General features: G+C 43.5%; 2 protein-coding genes across 10 annotated transcripts in view; one reads left to right on the top strand and one right to left on the bottom strand.

Annotated features, from left to right (window-relative positions):
• drc3 (dynein regulatory complex subunit 3) overlaps positions 1–8,644 on the bottom strand; it is a 108,047-nt gene extending 99,403 nt beyond the window's left edge. The window contains exons 1-3 of one of the 3 annotated variants that reach the window (XM_072481074.1): positions 8,379–8,643; positions 6,449–6,537; positions 4,545–4,722 (exon numbers count right to left, since the gene is read on the bottom strand). In XM_072481074.1, the coding sequence (XP_072337175.1) occupies positions 4,545–4,704 (160 nt within the window). In that variant the 5' untranslated portion in view covers positions 4,705–4,722; positions 6,449–6,537; positions 8,379–8,643. Of the gene's footprint in view, positions 1–4,544; positions 4,723–6,448; positions 6,538–8,378 lie in introns of all 3 variants that reach the window. The other 2 variants (XM_072481075.1, XM_072481073.1) reach the window with 2 other exon arrangements.
• Positions 8,645–8,691: 47 nt separating this feature from the next.
• The window catches only part of tom1l2b (target of myb1 like 2 membrane trafficking protein b), a 143,774-nt gene continuing 135,329 nt past the window's right edge, over positions 8,692–17,136 (top strand). For all 7 annotated transcript variants that reach the window (XM_072481070.1, XM_072481064.1, XM_072481063.1 and 4 more), the window contains exon 1: positions 8,692–8,910. In XM_072481070.1, coding sequence (XP_072337171.1) covers positions 8,859–8,910 — 52 coding nt within the window. In that variant the 5' untranslated portion in view covers positions 8,692–8,858. The remainder of the gene's footprint in view (positions 8,911–17,136) is intronic.

The raw sequence follows: 17,136 nt of genomic DNA, 5'->3' as shown, positions 1-17,136 counted from the left end.
GGCAGAACCCCCCCCAAATAGGCCAGTCACCTGGAACGTCAGCGAACTTAACGGCACAGTGAAAATATCCAGAGTCTTTGCTGATGTTATCTTCCTCCGAGAGACAAACCCGGGGGAAAAGGACCGACTACAGGTAAGAAAAAGCTGTGTGGGCCAGATGTACCAATCGTGTTACAGGACAAGGGCAAATAGGTCAGTCATACTGCTAAACAAGAGGACAACCTTCACAGCGACAAAGACAGTTACGGAGCCATCGGAACATTATGTCATGGATAGTGGTGTCCTTGTAAACGTGTACACTCCCAACTGGGATGACGTGGAATTACTGAAAAAAACTATGGGCTGGTTCCTCCGTCAGCCAACGCCGAAATTGGGGCATGCAATCGGGCGGAGAATAGCTTCCGATAGCAAAATCAAGGCAGGCGGCAGTTTGACGCCAAATCGTGATGCTCCGTCACCTCGAAAACAGCATCAATGCGATGCACATCGCGTGTATGTTAAACACCGTTTGCATATCATTAGTGGGCCCACCCTTGATTCTCCACCACCGATGGGCCGAGTTCCCGACGGCGCGGTCCACGTGTGTTCTCAAAAATTGTGAACCTGGCATGGTGGCTGCTGAGGGAGAGAGGGCATACGGACAGTGTCCAACACCATCATACTTCACTGGCAGTCGTGCCACTGGCCAGGGGGCTTCTGCCAGGGCCGGGGAGATTAGTAAGGGGTGGCCAGGAGGTGGACTGTGGGGTCGGGGTGGACGGGTACGCAACACCATTACCACAGCCGGCAAGGCAGCCATGCAGCTGTGCATGCCGCTGACAGCCTGTTTTAAACCTGGTGCCCCGGGCCGTATAGGTGAACCCCCCTGGTGCTTCCAGGGCTAGTAGGAGCACAACACTCCGCAATCGTAATCTCTGACTATCCTTCACACTCCGCGGATGTGAGGTTGGAGAAGAGCAGAGAGATCCTTGACAGACTGGACATGCCAGTCGTGGGGGAAGATAGGCGACAAGTCCTGGAAGCACCATTGGAAATGAAGCACCATTAAAACTGAGGGAAGTCATGGAGAGTATCAACTCCATACAGGCAGAGAAGGCGCTGGGGCCAGATGGATTCCCAGCGAACTTGTACAAAACATTTGCGCCATCACTGGCCCCGCACCTGCAGGAGATGCTTGCAGACTTGCTAGTAAGGAGTACTCTGCCACCAATGCTGGCCCAAGCCTCAATATCGCTGATACCCAAAAAAGACAAAGACCCGACGGAATGCGGGTGATACAGACTCATCTCACTCCTAAACACTGATGCAAAGATTCTGGTGAAGGTCCTGGCGAGATGGCTGGAAAGCTGCGTATCAGAGGTAGTGCCGGAGAATCAGACGGGCTTTGTCAAGGACAGGCAACTAACAGCGAACATCAGGGGCCTGCTGAACTGGATAATAGCCCCATCCGGGGACAGAACACCAGAAGTGATCATCTCCCTGGATGCAGAAAAGGCCTTCGACAGAGTCGAATGGAATATGGCATGAAAAGTGCTAGTCCGCATGATGGCCTGGGTTTGGTGCAGAATTTTATGTGAGAAAAGATGGCGCCCATTACGGTGGACACGCTGTCCGAGGTGATGGTGGTGGAGTTTGCCAAGCATTTTGAACGGCATGGGAAGGAAATTATGGGAACACTCAAACAGCTGGTGGAAGGTACGCTGGCTCCGATAAAGAAAGCTCTTGGAAACACGTCGGAGGTGGTACGGGAGCCTGGTGAGGTGTCGAGGGGGGGGGGGGGGGGGGGGGGGGGGGAGAGAGAGGAGGCACTGTCACGGCACAGCGACCAACTCCCCTCACTGGGAGATAAGCTGCTGAAGGTGTAGGAAAGTAATAAAGGGCTGAGAGCCAAAGTGGAGGACCTGGAGAACATGTCACGGCGGCAGAATCTTCAGATTGTGGGGCTGCCTTAGGGGCTGAAGGGCATGCGGCCGACGGATTACTTTTCGGGAATGTTCGCCAAATTGTCAGTGGAGGAGGAGAACACCTCCCTCTTTGAGTTGGATAAGGCTCATGGGTCACTTAGGCCGAAGCCAAAGGCGAATGATCCACCAAGACCTGTGATAGTCTGTTTTCATGGCTATCAGATGAAGGAGAAGGTCTTGAGATGGGCCAAACAGAATCAGGAGGTGAAGTGGGAAGGCTGTGGTATTCATATATACCAGGACGTCATGGTAGAGCTGACAAGAAGGCAGGCGGCTTTTAACAGGATGAAGGCAGCACTTTACAAGGGTGATGTGCAGTTTGGGTGATCTACCCGGAGAAGCTGACAGTTGCGTATAACTCAAAGGACCATTTCTTTGAGATGGCGGAGGAGGTGGAGCCATTTGTGAGGGCTGAAGGACTGGGACTGATGTGAGTTTGGACTTTGAATTCTTATGTTGTGGTTCAGAGGAGATGGTTTGGGGACAGTGAGATGATGTGTCAGGGCTTTCTTCCCTTTGTTTGGTGTTTAACATGTTTGGTTGTTTAGAACAGTTGGGTTTGGGGGTGTTTCTCTGTTGGCTTTTGTGTTAGGTATGTGTGGGTAGAAGCTCTGGCGGGGCCACCTTACTAGCAAACCTAAGTTGAATGGTGAAGGGGAGCGAGGTGGGGCAGGGGCTGCGATATGCTGAGCCTGTGTGGATAGGTTTCTACTGGCCTAGGAGGTGTGAACAGTGGGGGATGTGGAGCATGCAGAGAGATGAGCGGTTTCGAGAGGAAGTGGTTGGGGGGTTTCCGGGATGGAGGGGGGGGGGGGGGGGGGGGGGGGTAGTTGGTTGACGGTGACTAAGGGCAGGGCTTGGTCCCATTTGTGGGGTGGGGCCGGGGGCCATTTTGGGTAGGAAGGGGCCTAAGAAGTTGGCGGGGGCAGGGGTTAGGTATGCCCCGAGTTGGGAGGGGGGTGCGGGGGGAGGTGAGAGACACCCAGTCCGAATGGTAACGTGGAATGTGCGGGTGTCGGGTGTACCAGTGAAGCGGACAAGATTCTTTATGTATTTAAAGAGTTTGAGAGTCGGTGTTCTGCTGTTGCAGGAGACCTACCTGAGGGTGAAGGACCAGGTTAGGCTTCGGAAATGTTGGGTGTGCCATGTGTTTCACTTGGAGCTTTGTTAGCAGGGCCGCTGGGTAGCGGTACTGGTGGGTAAGAGAGTTAGGTTTAGGATGGAGAAGGTGGTGGCAGATCAGGCGGCAGATTCGTTATAATAATGGGCGCTTTGGAAGGGAGGTTGGTGGTGTTGGTTAGAGTGTATTCCTCGGATTGGGATGATGTAGGGTTTAGGAAGAAGATGTTGGCGGCCCTCCCGAGCCTGGATATGCATCAGTAAATTTTAAGTGAGGATTTAACAGTATTGCATCCGAAGATGGAATGATCTAAGCCGTGCTCATTGGCCCCTTTGGGGGTTAGATTTTGGCAGCATTTATGAAGGAGATGGGGGAAGCGGACCCGTGGCAGTTCTAACACCCGGGGGTAGAGAGTATTCTTTTTTTTCGCCACTGCATAATGTACATTCGAGGATTGATTTCTTTATTATGGGGAGGTTGTTGTTGTCAGGGGTGAGGAAAACGGAATACTCGGTGATCGTTATTTCAGATCATGCTCCTCACTTGGTGTATGTGGTCTTGGAGAAGAGGCCTGCTCAGAGACCAGCATGGACAATGGTTGTGGGCTGCTTGCAGATCAGGGTTTTGGTGGGAGCATGGCAAAGGTGATTGATGATTATGTGGAGTTCAATAAAAATGGGGAGAACTCACCGTCGGTGGTATGGGAGGCACTGAAGGCAGTGAAAAGGGGCAAGATCTTCTCATATAAGATGCAGGTGGATAGGGAGGCAAGAGAAGAGTGGCAGTGGCTGGTGGACAAAATTTTGGAAGTTGATGGGAAGCATGTGGAACTCCGGAACATTTGGCCAGTAGAAAGGAACTGCAGTCGCAGTTTGATGTTTTGTCCACAAGGAAAGCGGTAAGCCAGTTGAGGCAGGCAAAGGGTGTGGTGTACAAGTGCGAGGAGAAGGCCAGTTGCTTGCTGGCGGGACAGCTCTGCCTGCAGGCAGTCTCCTGGGAGATTGTTCAGCTTCGAGATGGGATGAGAGAACTGATGTCTGTGCCGGAGAAGGTGAAAAGGACATTTGAGGAGATTTATAAGAAGTTGTATAGGAGGGGCTGGAGTGTCCCACAGTAGAAGAGGAGGATAGGGCAGGGTTGGAGGAGCCAGTGGGGATTAAGGAGGTTCAGATGGCGGTAGGGCAAATGCAAACGGGTAAAGCTTCGGGGCCATATGGATTCCCAGTGAAATTTAATAAGAAGATTTCGGACAGGCTGGCGCTGCTGTTGGTGCAAATGTTTGAGGATGCGCATGCTGCTTTTCCGGCGCAGGGTGGCTATCAGATCACACCCATTATATATGTGAGGGTGCATTCTCCAGCAATCAATTGCAAATTGTTTATCAATGCACCTTTAGTAATTATACCACAAATAATCAATATTGTGTTTATCAAGATCACTGGTGCAGATCCAAAACATACTTCGGTAGTCAAGCTGAAGATTATGTACATCTTTGAAATCAATTCCCTCCAACTGGGCTATCTGTCCAGCCCTCCCTGATGGTCCCTGTTTCTTTACTGCCTCTTCAAGCATTTCATCATCAATGACACTGGGCGCAATTGTTTTATACAGCCGGTTCATTTTGAATGGTTGTATTCACTTAAAAGGAAGAAAATATTTTTTTAAATATTGTCAGAACAAACATTCAATTTTAGTTTTACATAATAATGAACAGACTGCAAATGCCTGGTGCTGCTGCAACTATCAGCAGTTGTTGCACAGAACACTCATCTTTCTCTGTAAAGAAACAAAAGGAAAAGGTGGTTTGTCCTCAGCTACTCTCACACACCCATCAGTGGATAATTGCACAGTCCCCTTTGCAGACTTCTTTCTCCACTTGCTTGTGGATTGAATTGTGATTCGTGATTTATTTTTGAAAATGAGGCAATAAACAAACGAAAATTACAAGGAGTTTAAAAGCTGCTTGAAGTTTTTACTAAAAACATCGATTAAATTTGTCAGCTTTTAATTCCCGGAGTTATCTTGGTTAGAGGGTAGAAAGATACATCTTTTGTGACTGCCTTTCTGTTGAATTCTTACAAGCATTCACTGTTTTTTTTAAATTTAGAGTGCCCAATTCTTTTCTTTCCAATTAAGTGGCAATTTAATGTGGCCAATCCACCCATCCTGCACACCTTTGGGTTGTGGGGGTGAGACCTACGCAGACACGGGGAAAATGTGCAAACTCCACACAGACACTGACCTGGGGCTGGGATCGAACCCAGATCCAAGTATTCACTGGTTTGGTTGATAACTGCACCATGTATTATAGCACTGAAACAAATGCTTCAGTTGCTGGCTATCTGAAATAAAAACAGAAAATGCTGGAAATACTTAGCAAGTCAGATAACAACTAATCTATTTTTTTTGTCTCTACAAACTCTGCTTGGCCTGCTGAGCATTTCCAACATTTCCTTCTTTTTTAAACATCGTACTGATCTGTACAGACCAGGGAGAATTGAAAAATTAAAACCAACAAACAGTGGAGTGTCAACTTTTGAAACAGGATTATTGACAGTATGACTAATATCAAATGCAAATCAGAATATAAGGCAATAATAATACATGGAAGAGTTAAGATTACATCATAAATGTTATTATATTGTATACCGTGTCCACAAATGTATTTTTCAGCCAAACTGATTGGAGTAATTAACATGAATCACAGGATACAGTCAACTGGAAATGAATCTTACACCTTTGAAAACTTTTTGTTGAAATAGTTTTTCTGCTATGTGTAACAAGCAATGTTTCTAATGGCACTGGATACACAGCACAAGACTACAAGGTAGCACCTTTTAAAAAAAATCTAGGCACTTTGGCGCGGAGATGCAGACAAAAAAGGATGCCAAACTCAAAGGAGTTATTCAAAAGGATAACAAAATTCTTGGTCAAAGAGATGACTTTCTTAAAGGAGGTGGGTTTAGGGGTGGAATTGGACAATCTGCGTACCCGAACACTGATGGAATCGGTGCAGTACTTTTTCAACAAGACAACCAAGCAGATTGGGTTCCAGTAGCATAAGCGTCCAGAGCGATGACCGCCACAGAGTGCAGGTATGCATAAATTGAAAAAGAGTGTCTTGGGCTGATCACAGGCATCACAAAATTTCATGACTATGTGTACGGGCTTCCTACGTTCATTGTAGAAACAGATCACAGACCACTAATAAATATAATTGAAAAAAACCTAAATGATATGACTCCTCGCCTGCAACGAATGATGATGAAGTTGAGAAGGTAGGACATCACACTAGTATACACTCCAGGAAAGGGCCTCATCATAGCTGACACACTATCTAGATCCATCAATACTGAAAGCTCACCTCCTGAGACCATTGACGATATTGAAGCTCAACTGCAGTTGTACAAGGAAACTCTTCCGGCATCTGACGAGAAGTTGCAGCAAATTCATCTAGAGACACAAAAAGATGCAACCTTGCTCTGAATAATACATCATCTCCAGCATGGTTGGCCAAAGGGACACTGTCCACAGTTCCAAAACATACAGACAGAACTGACTGCAGTGTATGGACTGTTATTCAGAAATGACCAGATCGTCATTCCGCTAACTCTCAGGTCAGAGATGCTCAGCAAGATTCACGAGGGACATCTTGGGATCGAGAATGCAAGAGAAGAGCACGGCAGGCTGTATATTGGCCTGGGATAAATAAAGAGATAACCGATATGGTAATGATGTGTGCCACATGTCAAAAACATCAACCGGCACAATTTAAGGAGACACTCCAGCAGCATGAGAGAACTGCATCACCGTGGACAAAAGTAGGAATCGATTTGTTCCATGCTGTAGGTAGAGACTACGTTCTCATCATAGACTACTACTCCAATTTTCCTGACGTGATGAAACTTCCGGATCTCACTTCCTCGTCAGTAATTTAGGCTAGTAGGGAGATATTTTTGAGACATGGGATTTCACAAACGGTTATGTTCGATAATGGTCCTTGCTTTGTGAGCTGGGAGTGGACAGAATTCTCCAAACAATACAATTTTAACCATATCACCTCGAGTCCATACTTTCCTCAGTCAAATGGCAAAGTTGAGAAGGGTGTGCACATTATAAAGCAACTGATAAGCAAGGCGAATGATTCGCAATCCAACATTTACTTGGCTTTGCTTTCCTATAGAGCCTCACCATTAAGCTCAGGGCTGTCTCCGCTTCAAATGCTTTTCAATCGTGATGTGAGAACAACATTACCCACACTACAAATCAGCAATCCAGATCAATCCTGCGGATTAAGTAAAATCAAACAACAACGCAACAAACAGTTTTATTATCTACATGCGATTCCATTAAAACCACTCACAAAAGATGATATTCTTTGACATCCAGAAGGAGGATGGTTTAAGACTGCCACAGTAATCAGACAAACAGCACCATGTTCATATATTTTTAATTCTGCAGAGGGTGAACTGTTTCGTTGGAATCGACAAGACCTATTAAAAATACAAATTCCTCAACCTGTATTTCCCATGTTGAATTTACATGACTCACTTACCCAGCAGCACTTGAATATCAAAAAACCTGCTGACATTGATCAGGACATTAAAACCTCAACTACTCCAAGTCAACCGAGAAGATCAAGCAGAAGAAGACGTAAACTGAATCGTTTAAGTTTGTGAACTTTGAACTGATTGATTCATTGGCTCTGTATAATGCATTACAAACTACATCGTTTCTGTATGTACAATTTTCTTTACAGCATATAGAAAACATGTAACACAAAAAAAGGGGGATGTAGTGATCTCTGTATATATATACATACACACACACATGAAGGGTTAATGTATAGTCAGTACAGTCAGAAGATCACTAGAGGGCAACACTAACAGGGAGTATAAACACAAGCACAATCTGTTTCCCCTTCTCTTCAGGTGTGTTGTAGCTAGAGAACAGAAGTGTATCGTTAGATCAGAGCGCAAAGTATAATATTCATAGTTAATCTAATTCTATCTTGTTTAATTTAACTACGAGTAAAAGTATTGAAGGATCGAACTCACAAGTAAATTGATTAGTTACTCAATAAATTATTTGTTATCACTGGACGACTTCGAGTATTCATCATCATCAAAGTTAAGTACATCTCGGCATAAACAAATGAGTAACATATATTACTCCAAGTAGTATAACACCTATGTTCCTATAATTAACATCTACCACCGTACCTGTAAGTTGAAAACATAATCAATGGAGAAATAACTGAGATTTCAAATCTATAGTAGGCAGAATCGACTTACCTTCGCAGTTGTGGTAGTTTTTATCTGTTTGGAATTAACCAGCTATTGTGTATTCCGAAGCGAACTTGGCTTGGCCCAGCTTCTCTCGGTTGCTAGGATAAACATCACGTGCCTTTGGCCTGCTCTCTTTCTCTCTCTCTCTCCCTTCCCACGAACATGGATTTCGTACCGGTTTAATTAATAACTTATCTTAATATCATGTGTTACAGGAATTTTGTTTTTGTTAAAACACGCGTCTTAAAAGATCGTCCCGATGGCGAGGTGGGGGACAAATAATTATCCAACGGTCTCAAACAACAAACTTGATTCAAGGTTTGATTGACATATCGGTTGACCAATCACTATATGGAATTAGTTATAACAGGGATCCGGACCAATCAGGGTGAAGGAGGGGCGGGCACACGCTCAGGCTATCAAGCTCGGTTGAGGCGCAGTTGACGTCACCCGCATCCATTGGATATTTGAGGAGGAAGCGTCAAGATGGAGTTCTTCATTGGGAATCCGTACAGTACTCCTGTAGGGCAATGTGTAGGTGAGTGCTTTACGCCTCATAGTCAACCTCAACACATATAGTCTACCTCCTTTTGTGACCGTTCACTTTATTCTTGAAGTCCATTCAGTATTTTTGTTGTTTACAAAACGATCTCATTGGAGAGCCATGCCAATGCCTCAGCATTTAATTTGCTTCAGGGTCTTTCTTGATTTAGTTTTAATCTTATTTAAAAATAACGAGGAAAACAATAATTTAAGTTCTTAGAAGAGTGCCTTGTGTGAAATATATTTTCAGGTGACGCATGGTGTAGGATGAAGGTTCCGCCCCAAAATATGATTGTTTACATTTCTGCATTGTCATTGGAAAGCTGTACGGCCAAGGTGTTTTAATTTTTTTTTACAAATGTATGTATTCACCTACTTGCGCCTTGGAATTTAGGAACAATCAGATTGTCCCAATCGCCTTGGTCCTGCTTGTGCCTGACATCACCTTGAACCGTCTATGTCAATGCATTCATTCCGTTGTTTTGATTTTATCCTTCCAGTAATGTCAGCTTTATGGCAAACGAAAACAAAGAGAGAATGTGTCATTTTAGAAACAACTTAAACGCTTATCTGAGGTTTGAATCGCAATTTGTGATTCGTTCGCTCACAATCCTGATGCAAAATGTTTTGGATGACACGCGTTTGCATGATTTGACTGGATATAAACTAAAGAGCAGATCCAAAGAACCTGAAGCAAAGATGACTGTACCCATCACAGTGATCTGTTTTGGCTGGTTGCTCAAGAGTACCACCAACTTGCCAAGTGAGTTTTGATGAGTACCGCAAGTCAGACTACATGTAGACCAAGTATAATTCTTTTTCTTCCCCCAAAATTGAAACATTAAAATCTTTTAAATAATACAAAATGATGATTTGCATCATTTTTATGATCAGTAGATAAGGGATCTTAATGTAGTTTAAAGGATATGATTATTGTACATCTTGTTTTTTTTAAATGTGTGTCCAAATTAAGGATTTGTGGACCTTAGTGCTGCTGTTGTTTTGTGCTGAGTAAGACTTTTAAAAATAATCTTTATCTTTAAACTGATCTTTTTTTCTAGTTAGTCTTCCTATGTTGTGCATAATACCTAATTAAAATTTTAAGCATGCTAATTTACTGAAAAATTGATTAGCAGAGATCCAACAAAAAAAAAACAATTTAAAAGGCTGCAATTTCAACCAGTCATTTATTGTTTCTGCCCGAATTAAATATATAGCTATGTAAGTGGAAAGCAAACAATTTATTCTTAATATATAAAACTTGATAAATTATTGTTCAAAATTAAAAGGAATATTTTCTGCTTAAAAGCATAACATCACTCAATATTTTTTAAAGTACTCAATTCTTTTTTTTGTAATTTTGCATGGCCAATTCACCTACCCTGTACATCTTTGGGTTGTGGGGGTGAGACCCAAACAAACACTGGGAGAATGTGTAAACTCGAAACAGACAGTGACCCGGGGCCGGGATCAAACCCGGGTCTTCATCGCTGTGAGGCAGCAGTGCTAACCATTGTGCCACAGTGCTGCCCAACATCACTCAATATTAAGCATGAATTATCATTAAACTGGCAATCATCTTCAAAGACAGCAAAATTGCTGATTTGAGAAATGGGACATTCCCATTGGTGGAGTTGTTCGTCAAAGTTGTTTTTCTCATGGCAGTGCATAATAGAGTCCTATCTATACGTATTCTTGAATCCCTTGAGGTTATGTAGTTAACCTATCTAAACTTGATATTGGCACCAGATACCAAAAAGGATATGACCTCGAAATGACGTTTGGTTTGATGTTTACCTGAGTACAAAAGTGGACTGAAAAAGACCCCAAATAGCTCATGGAAGCGATTAAGCTTCCAGTGTATGCCATTCCATGTTGAACAGTTATACTTTTAATATTTTACATGACTCCCAATAGGAACGTTTTGTATTTGATCATCTGTTTCTACACCACAAATTAATTAACTTTCATTTACATAGCTCCTTTTGCGATCTTGGAAAATAAACTCCCATTGTAATGGAAGAAATACAGAAATCAATCCACACATAGCAAGATCACACAAAACAGCAATTGAGATAATTACCAGATAATGTTTTAGTGACCCTGGTTGTGGTATAAATATTGAATGGGACAATGGGAAGTGTGTGACTGCTTTGCTTCAAACAAGTACCTTAGGCTCTTTCAAGCCCACTTGAATGGACGGACAAGGATCTGATTACGGTTTCATCCAGAAATTGGTACTTCCTTGGGTCTGAAGTTTATGTGTATATATAACATGGATTTTATGTTCAAGTGGGATTTAAATCCATGACCTTCTGGCTCAGAAGTAAAGGCTAGTTTTGTGCTGCATCCAAGGGCTTCAATTCACTTCTTAATGAAGTATAATTGTCTGCAAATTATCACAAATTTAACTTTATTAGTACTTGCTGGATATTTTCCAGTTTCGTCCACTCCTCCGACTCCATACCAACAACCTCGGCCGGTCTCATCAGCCCCCTTGTCCGCCTGAATCCTGTTAAGGAAACAAAAGACCTTTCTACCTGGCTTTCAATCAAAGATTCCCTTGTGCTTACAGCAAAAATGTTAACACGTAGGGATTGTTGCTATGCTAACTTGGGGGTGCTGTTGGAAAGGGAACAGATTGAGAGCAGCAATCTTGTGACAGTTGCAGCTGGAGCTGAGCGGTCGCTGAGACTATCTTAGAATTTACAGTGCAGAAGGAGGCCATTCGGCCCATCGAGTCTGCACTGGCTCTTGGAAAGAGCACCCTACCCAAGGTCAACACCTCCACCCTAACCCCATAACCCAGTAACCCCACCCAACACTAAGGGCAATTTTTGGACACTAAGGGCAATTTATCATGGCCAATCCACCAAACCTGCACATCTTTGGACTGTGGGAGGAAACCGGAGGAAACCCACGCACACACGGGGAGGATGTGCAGACTCCGCACAGACAGTGACCCTAGCCGGAATCGAACCTGGGACCCTGGAGCTGTGAAGCAATTGTGCTATCCACAATGCTTGCGTGCTGCCCTGACAAACCTTTGGAGCTTGTGGGGTCACTTGATGCACGTGCGCGGGAGTGCTGATGACCGTGGCACATTTGTACCCTTCAGTTGTGTTACCTCTGAGCTTCGTAGTGAGTCAATGGCTTGTTAAATTCTGGTTCTTACAGGGGAGCGGCATCTCCCTCTGAAATGCAGAATTGTTACCGACTGTGGGTTCTGCGACCTTTCTGACACCTGCCTGCGACCCACACTTTGAAAAGCCCTGGATTAGAGGTGCAGATATTTGCAAAAAAATACATTTCTAGAAATATCACAAAGTTCTGGGCTGCAGAATTGGGATTGTGCTCTGTAATTTCAGTTGATTATGCCTTGTAATTTCAGTTGATTATGCCTATGACAAACTCAGAATCGCTTTTTTTCCAAGTGAAATCCTATCAGAATTGACTGCTTCTAATCTAGACCGTCTTGACCAGCATGAGCAGCAGTCAGATCCAAAGACTGTCTGTTGTAAATCTACAGAATTTTCTTTTTATTTGATTAAATTGAGTTCTTTCTGTCCAGTCTGGTCTCAATCAAAAGGCTGAGTTCGGATTTGTAGATACTGTTTTATTTTATTTCAAATAGCTTGCAAGCCAGATTCACTCTTGATAACAGCAGGACCAACATTGTTCCTGAAATCCCCAGAGCAAGTGAGTGAAAACAAAGCACATAACATCTTATACACATGAACATAGAATCAAGTTTCACACACGACCAAATAAGGTAACGGTGACAAATACAAGATTCTTATAGGCCCTTTTCCCACATTCCTTGACCTGGCCATGTAACCTGACCTCCACAACCACTGATCCTGGGACTCTTTCTCCCAGCATCCTTTGCAGTATCCTTTGTGCAAAGAACTGGTCCTAATAGCTACCCATCCCCCTCTCGCCATGCTTTACCCAATCTCCCTGTTCACTCCCTTCAACCCGAATAATGCACTATTCTAACTGGTCATCCCAGTCTAATGCTCTTTTCTTTAGTTCAATTCCTCATTCTCTCCTTTTATCATTCTATGATAACATTCTATGATAACATTCCCTTTCGCTACCCGCCGACAATGGGACACCGATGGCGTTGTGGCAGGTGCATTGGCCTGACGTCTGGGTTACGCTACACCTCCGTTCCGTGCAGGTGGAGAACAGACATGTTATATTTTCTTTCACCTCTGCCACGAGGGTCTCTATTGCTAGAGAAATGTTTGGGTAGGTATGCCCCCTAATGGTCCAAAAGTGTGTTAACCATTCGCCAGACCAACAATAGTCCTGTTGCTGTCTCGGTCCAAATTTGGAGTTTGGTTAGGCATACAACTCCCAGTGTCCATTATAAACATCCCCGGGTTATTAACCTCTATCAATGTCTGGTCTGAAAGCCCGCAATTCATTACATTCCGTACATAAACACCTCATCACATTTTTACAGCCACTGACTCGCCGTCCGGGTTCCTTCTCGTTTGATGGTCGCCAGTAACGGGATGTCATCTTGGTGAGTGGTGATGGGCCGAGTCAATCAGCATCATTCGATCCGTAGTCATCTTACAACACACATTAAGGCATCCAATGATTATACAATATACAATTATAATAACAAGTATTATCAATCCATGCATCAGGTAAAACCCCATGACCAAGCTCTGAGAGCTGACTCTGAGCTGAATCCTGCTGTAGGGTTTATATCCCCCTTCTAGTTGTACTGACTAGCAGCTATCCCTGATCCTTGTCATGTGTGTGTACATGTCGTGATTTGTAAACTGCACGGAAATCAACTGTAAATTCATCCATCCCACAGACCAGTGTTGATAGACTCTTTGTATTGTTCTTTCCTCAAGTCCAATCACCGTGAACCATAGCTGTCGCTACTCAGGAAGGTAACACAATAGCTATATCCGTGTGTTCCACTACCTCCAAGGCATCTGATTGCCTCGGGGTAGCAGCACCGTAGAAGCTTCCTCACGTCCCTTAGAAACGGCACACAACTCAGTCCATCAGTGACCAAAAAGTTTTTTTATCCCTCACTGGTATTTTTTTTTTGGAAGTGCTTTCCGTTTCGCATTAGAATGATAAATTATGATATCATGTACTATCCACTGATTATCTTGCTTTATGAATTGCAGAAGCTTCAATCAATCCTGTTTTTATTCCTGACTTCCTCACACTAACATTATACTGAACCATGTAGTCTGCCAGCCCTGGCTTACATGAGACAATACTCAGTTTTCTTCAAATCCCTTTTGTCCGTTATAATTTTCCTTACAGCATGGAGTGTATACTTGCCATTATTTGTTTGTTTTTTACTTTGCAATAACACCACTTGCACAGTTAATACAGTCAACTTTCGGGGTTACAACCCAATTGAATCCATACGTAACAGTCGCTAACAACTTACAGGACATTTTGTCCGTAATGACTATTACACTCTCCAATGCCATATTGTTTACTGCATTGGTTACAAATTTCCTGCCGTGGCATCAAGCTGTCAAAATTCCTAAACTATTGTCATTTAAAATGCGGGGGTTCCTCGTCAGTCGCTGCCGTCTGCCGAGACCCTGAATAACTCCACTGCGTAGTACATACCCCATGGAGACCACAGATCATCCATCAGCTAACGTGCAGTTCGAAATGTCTGACCAGAGGTTTCAGTATTCAGGAATAATTTGATATTTTGATTTGTTTCTAACCCGTAAGGCTTTCCTCCGGGCTCTGTCATTTAATTCCCTCAAATATGTAGCCAATTGTATTATTAGTTTCCCCCCTGATACTGTCTAAAACATTCTTCTCTGGAGTGTAGTTCTCGTTCTTCGTCTGTGTTATTTTTGCTTCATCTGAAAACCAAATGAACAGGTCAAAGGCAGAGAGGGCCCTATTTCTTAACTTGTATCTTTCTATTCTTGTTTTGGATATCCCAGAAGTGCCCTCTCCAGGACTTCTGGATTTCCATTTCATTCCCTTTTTTCTTTTTTTTCTCATCCTTGACGTACATCATACGATTAAGGCCTGTTAAGCCGCCTCCTCCTATCGTTACACCCCTGAATGAGACTCGAAGAATCTCAAACTGCTCTTTTGCTAATTCAGTGATCCAAGCGGGTCAAAACTTTCCCTGATACATGTCGGATAGTGTTACTGCATTTACTTTAATTCCTTTAATTTTGATTACGACCGGATTTGTATGAAAGTAATTTCCAACCATGACATTTTCACTTTATCATCTGTCCTATCGATGCTGCTAACAGGTTTCAATTCCCTGGCATCCCGCTCCACTGATTACATAATACTAGTAAGTGCAGTTATCCCCTGCCACTCACAACCAAACATTCCTTTTCCCTTGTCCGAGCGGTTTGGTGATATGATCTATCCCTTGGCACGGCATCATTGCAGTGATACAGTCTCTAAACACTGTGAGGCTAATTTTACGACCCCGGGTCATCCCAACACCTCTTAAACTACGTACTCCCTCACTAATTGGTACCACAAGTTTGTCACTTCTTCACAATCATCCACATCCTTTCCCAATCACTCTGTCGTCAGCTTGGTTTTCTCTGCAGTAATTACAATTTATCATTATCACACCATCCCATGGTCAAAAGCTATCATGTGGTCACAAACCTCGATCATCAGTGTTGCCTGATGTCTCACAAAACAATCATGACAACTGAATTTCCCTGGGAGCCGAAGCATTTCCCCATTTCTGTCGTTCTAAATGCAATATCAACTCACCTGAATGCGATATCTGCCATTCTCCTAGGTTTCATATGATTACTCCCTGTCCAAACTACTGGGCTACAGAACGTGCCACATCGTTGACACAATGTTTCATTATGTTCACAATGAATCATTTTAAACTGAGGTCCATTAATAACAGCCCTGGATCTATCATCTCATATTCTCAATTCCTTACAGATTATGTTTCTTTGTTTGTTGCCGATAGGTTGCCTATGGATTATAGTAATCCCTCTGTTATTACTTAATTGGGTCGGATGTTTTAGTTCTGATACAATTCCTTTGCTCCTGATGCCACTGATTCTCTAATTCAACTTCCCCCGTGCAGCTATCAGCTTTGATTTAAAAAGTACAAATTACTTTTGCTGCTCCTAGGAAAAAGAGGGCCTGCATACTCTTGTGACCATTCTTCCATCGGTGTCTCAGTTTTTTTCTATGCTACTCCCTGTTTCTTTACCATTTTCTTTCCTGAATTTTTAAAAAGTGGATGCCCACCTGGCTTGTTCCTCGTCCTCCTTAACTTTACTACCATCCATATATACCACCCAAGCATTTACCAACTCTGTTCTGCTAACTGATTTATCAAGTTTCTGTCTCTTTTTAATGTTATGAATAAACATTAAGGCAGGGTTTAAAAGAATAGTTTCCCATCTTTCCCATCGAGCTGTATTCGCGCCTTGCTGGCAACCCTGTCTCTTGGTCAACTCTGTCAATTCTAAAAATTCAGTTGTGACATAAATTTCCTTCCCGGCTGATGAATTTTCAATCTCTGCTATCCTTTTTGTTATGGCTGCCAGGCATTTTGCGATGTCCAAAAACTTTTGTTCAGCCCTTGACCAATTTCCTGTCAATGTTTGATAGGTGTCTTGAGTCCTATGATTAACAAGCACCATCCCATATCCATTTGCGTACAGATCAAATTTAATGCTCAAATCATCCTCTTCATGTCTCTCCTCTAATGGCCCGGTGTTGCTACAGCTGTTTTTAACTGGTCCAACCCCCTCTTCGGCAGGAGCTAGGGAATGTGGATTGGGAGCAGCTGTTTAAGGGTAAATCCACATTTGAAATGTGGGAGTCTTTTAAGGAAAGGTTGATTAGAGTGCAGGACAGACGTCCCTGTGAAAATCAGGGATTGAAATGGCAAGATTAGGGCACCATGGATGACGGGCTGGAATTGTGAGACTAGCTAAGATGAAAAAGGAAGCATACATAAGATCTAGGCGAGTTAAAACTGATGCGCAGGTCGTTAGAGTGGTCAAGAAGGCATACAGCATGCTTGCCTTCATCGGACGGCGTATTGAGTACAATAGTCGGCAGGTCATGTTACAGTTGTATAGGACTTTGGTTCGGCTACATTTGGAATACTGCGTGCAGTTCTGGTCGCCACATTACCAGAAGGATGTGGATGCTTTAGAGAGGGTGCAGAAGAGGTTCACCAGGATGTTGCCTGGTCTGG

Source organism: Scyliorhinus torazame, chromosome 17 (assembly GCF_047496885.1).
Source record: "Scyliorhinus torazame isolate Kashiwa2021f chromosome 17, sScyTor2.1, whole genome shotgun sequence".
Taxonomy (NCBI): Eukaryota; Metazoa; Chordata; class Chondrichthyes; order Carcharhiniformes; family Scyliorhinidae; genus Scyliorhinus; species Scyliorhinus torazame.
This window is presented reverse-complemented; position numbering and strand designations above follow the sequence as displayed.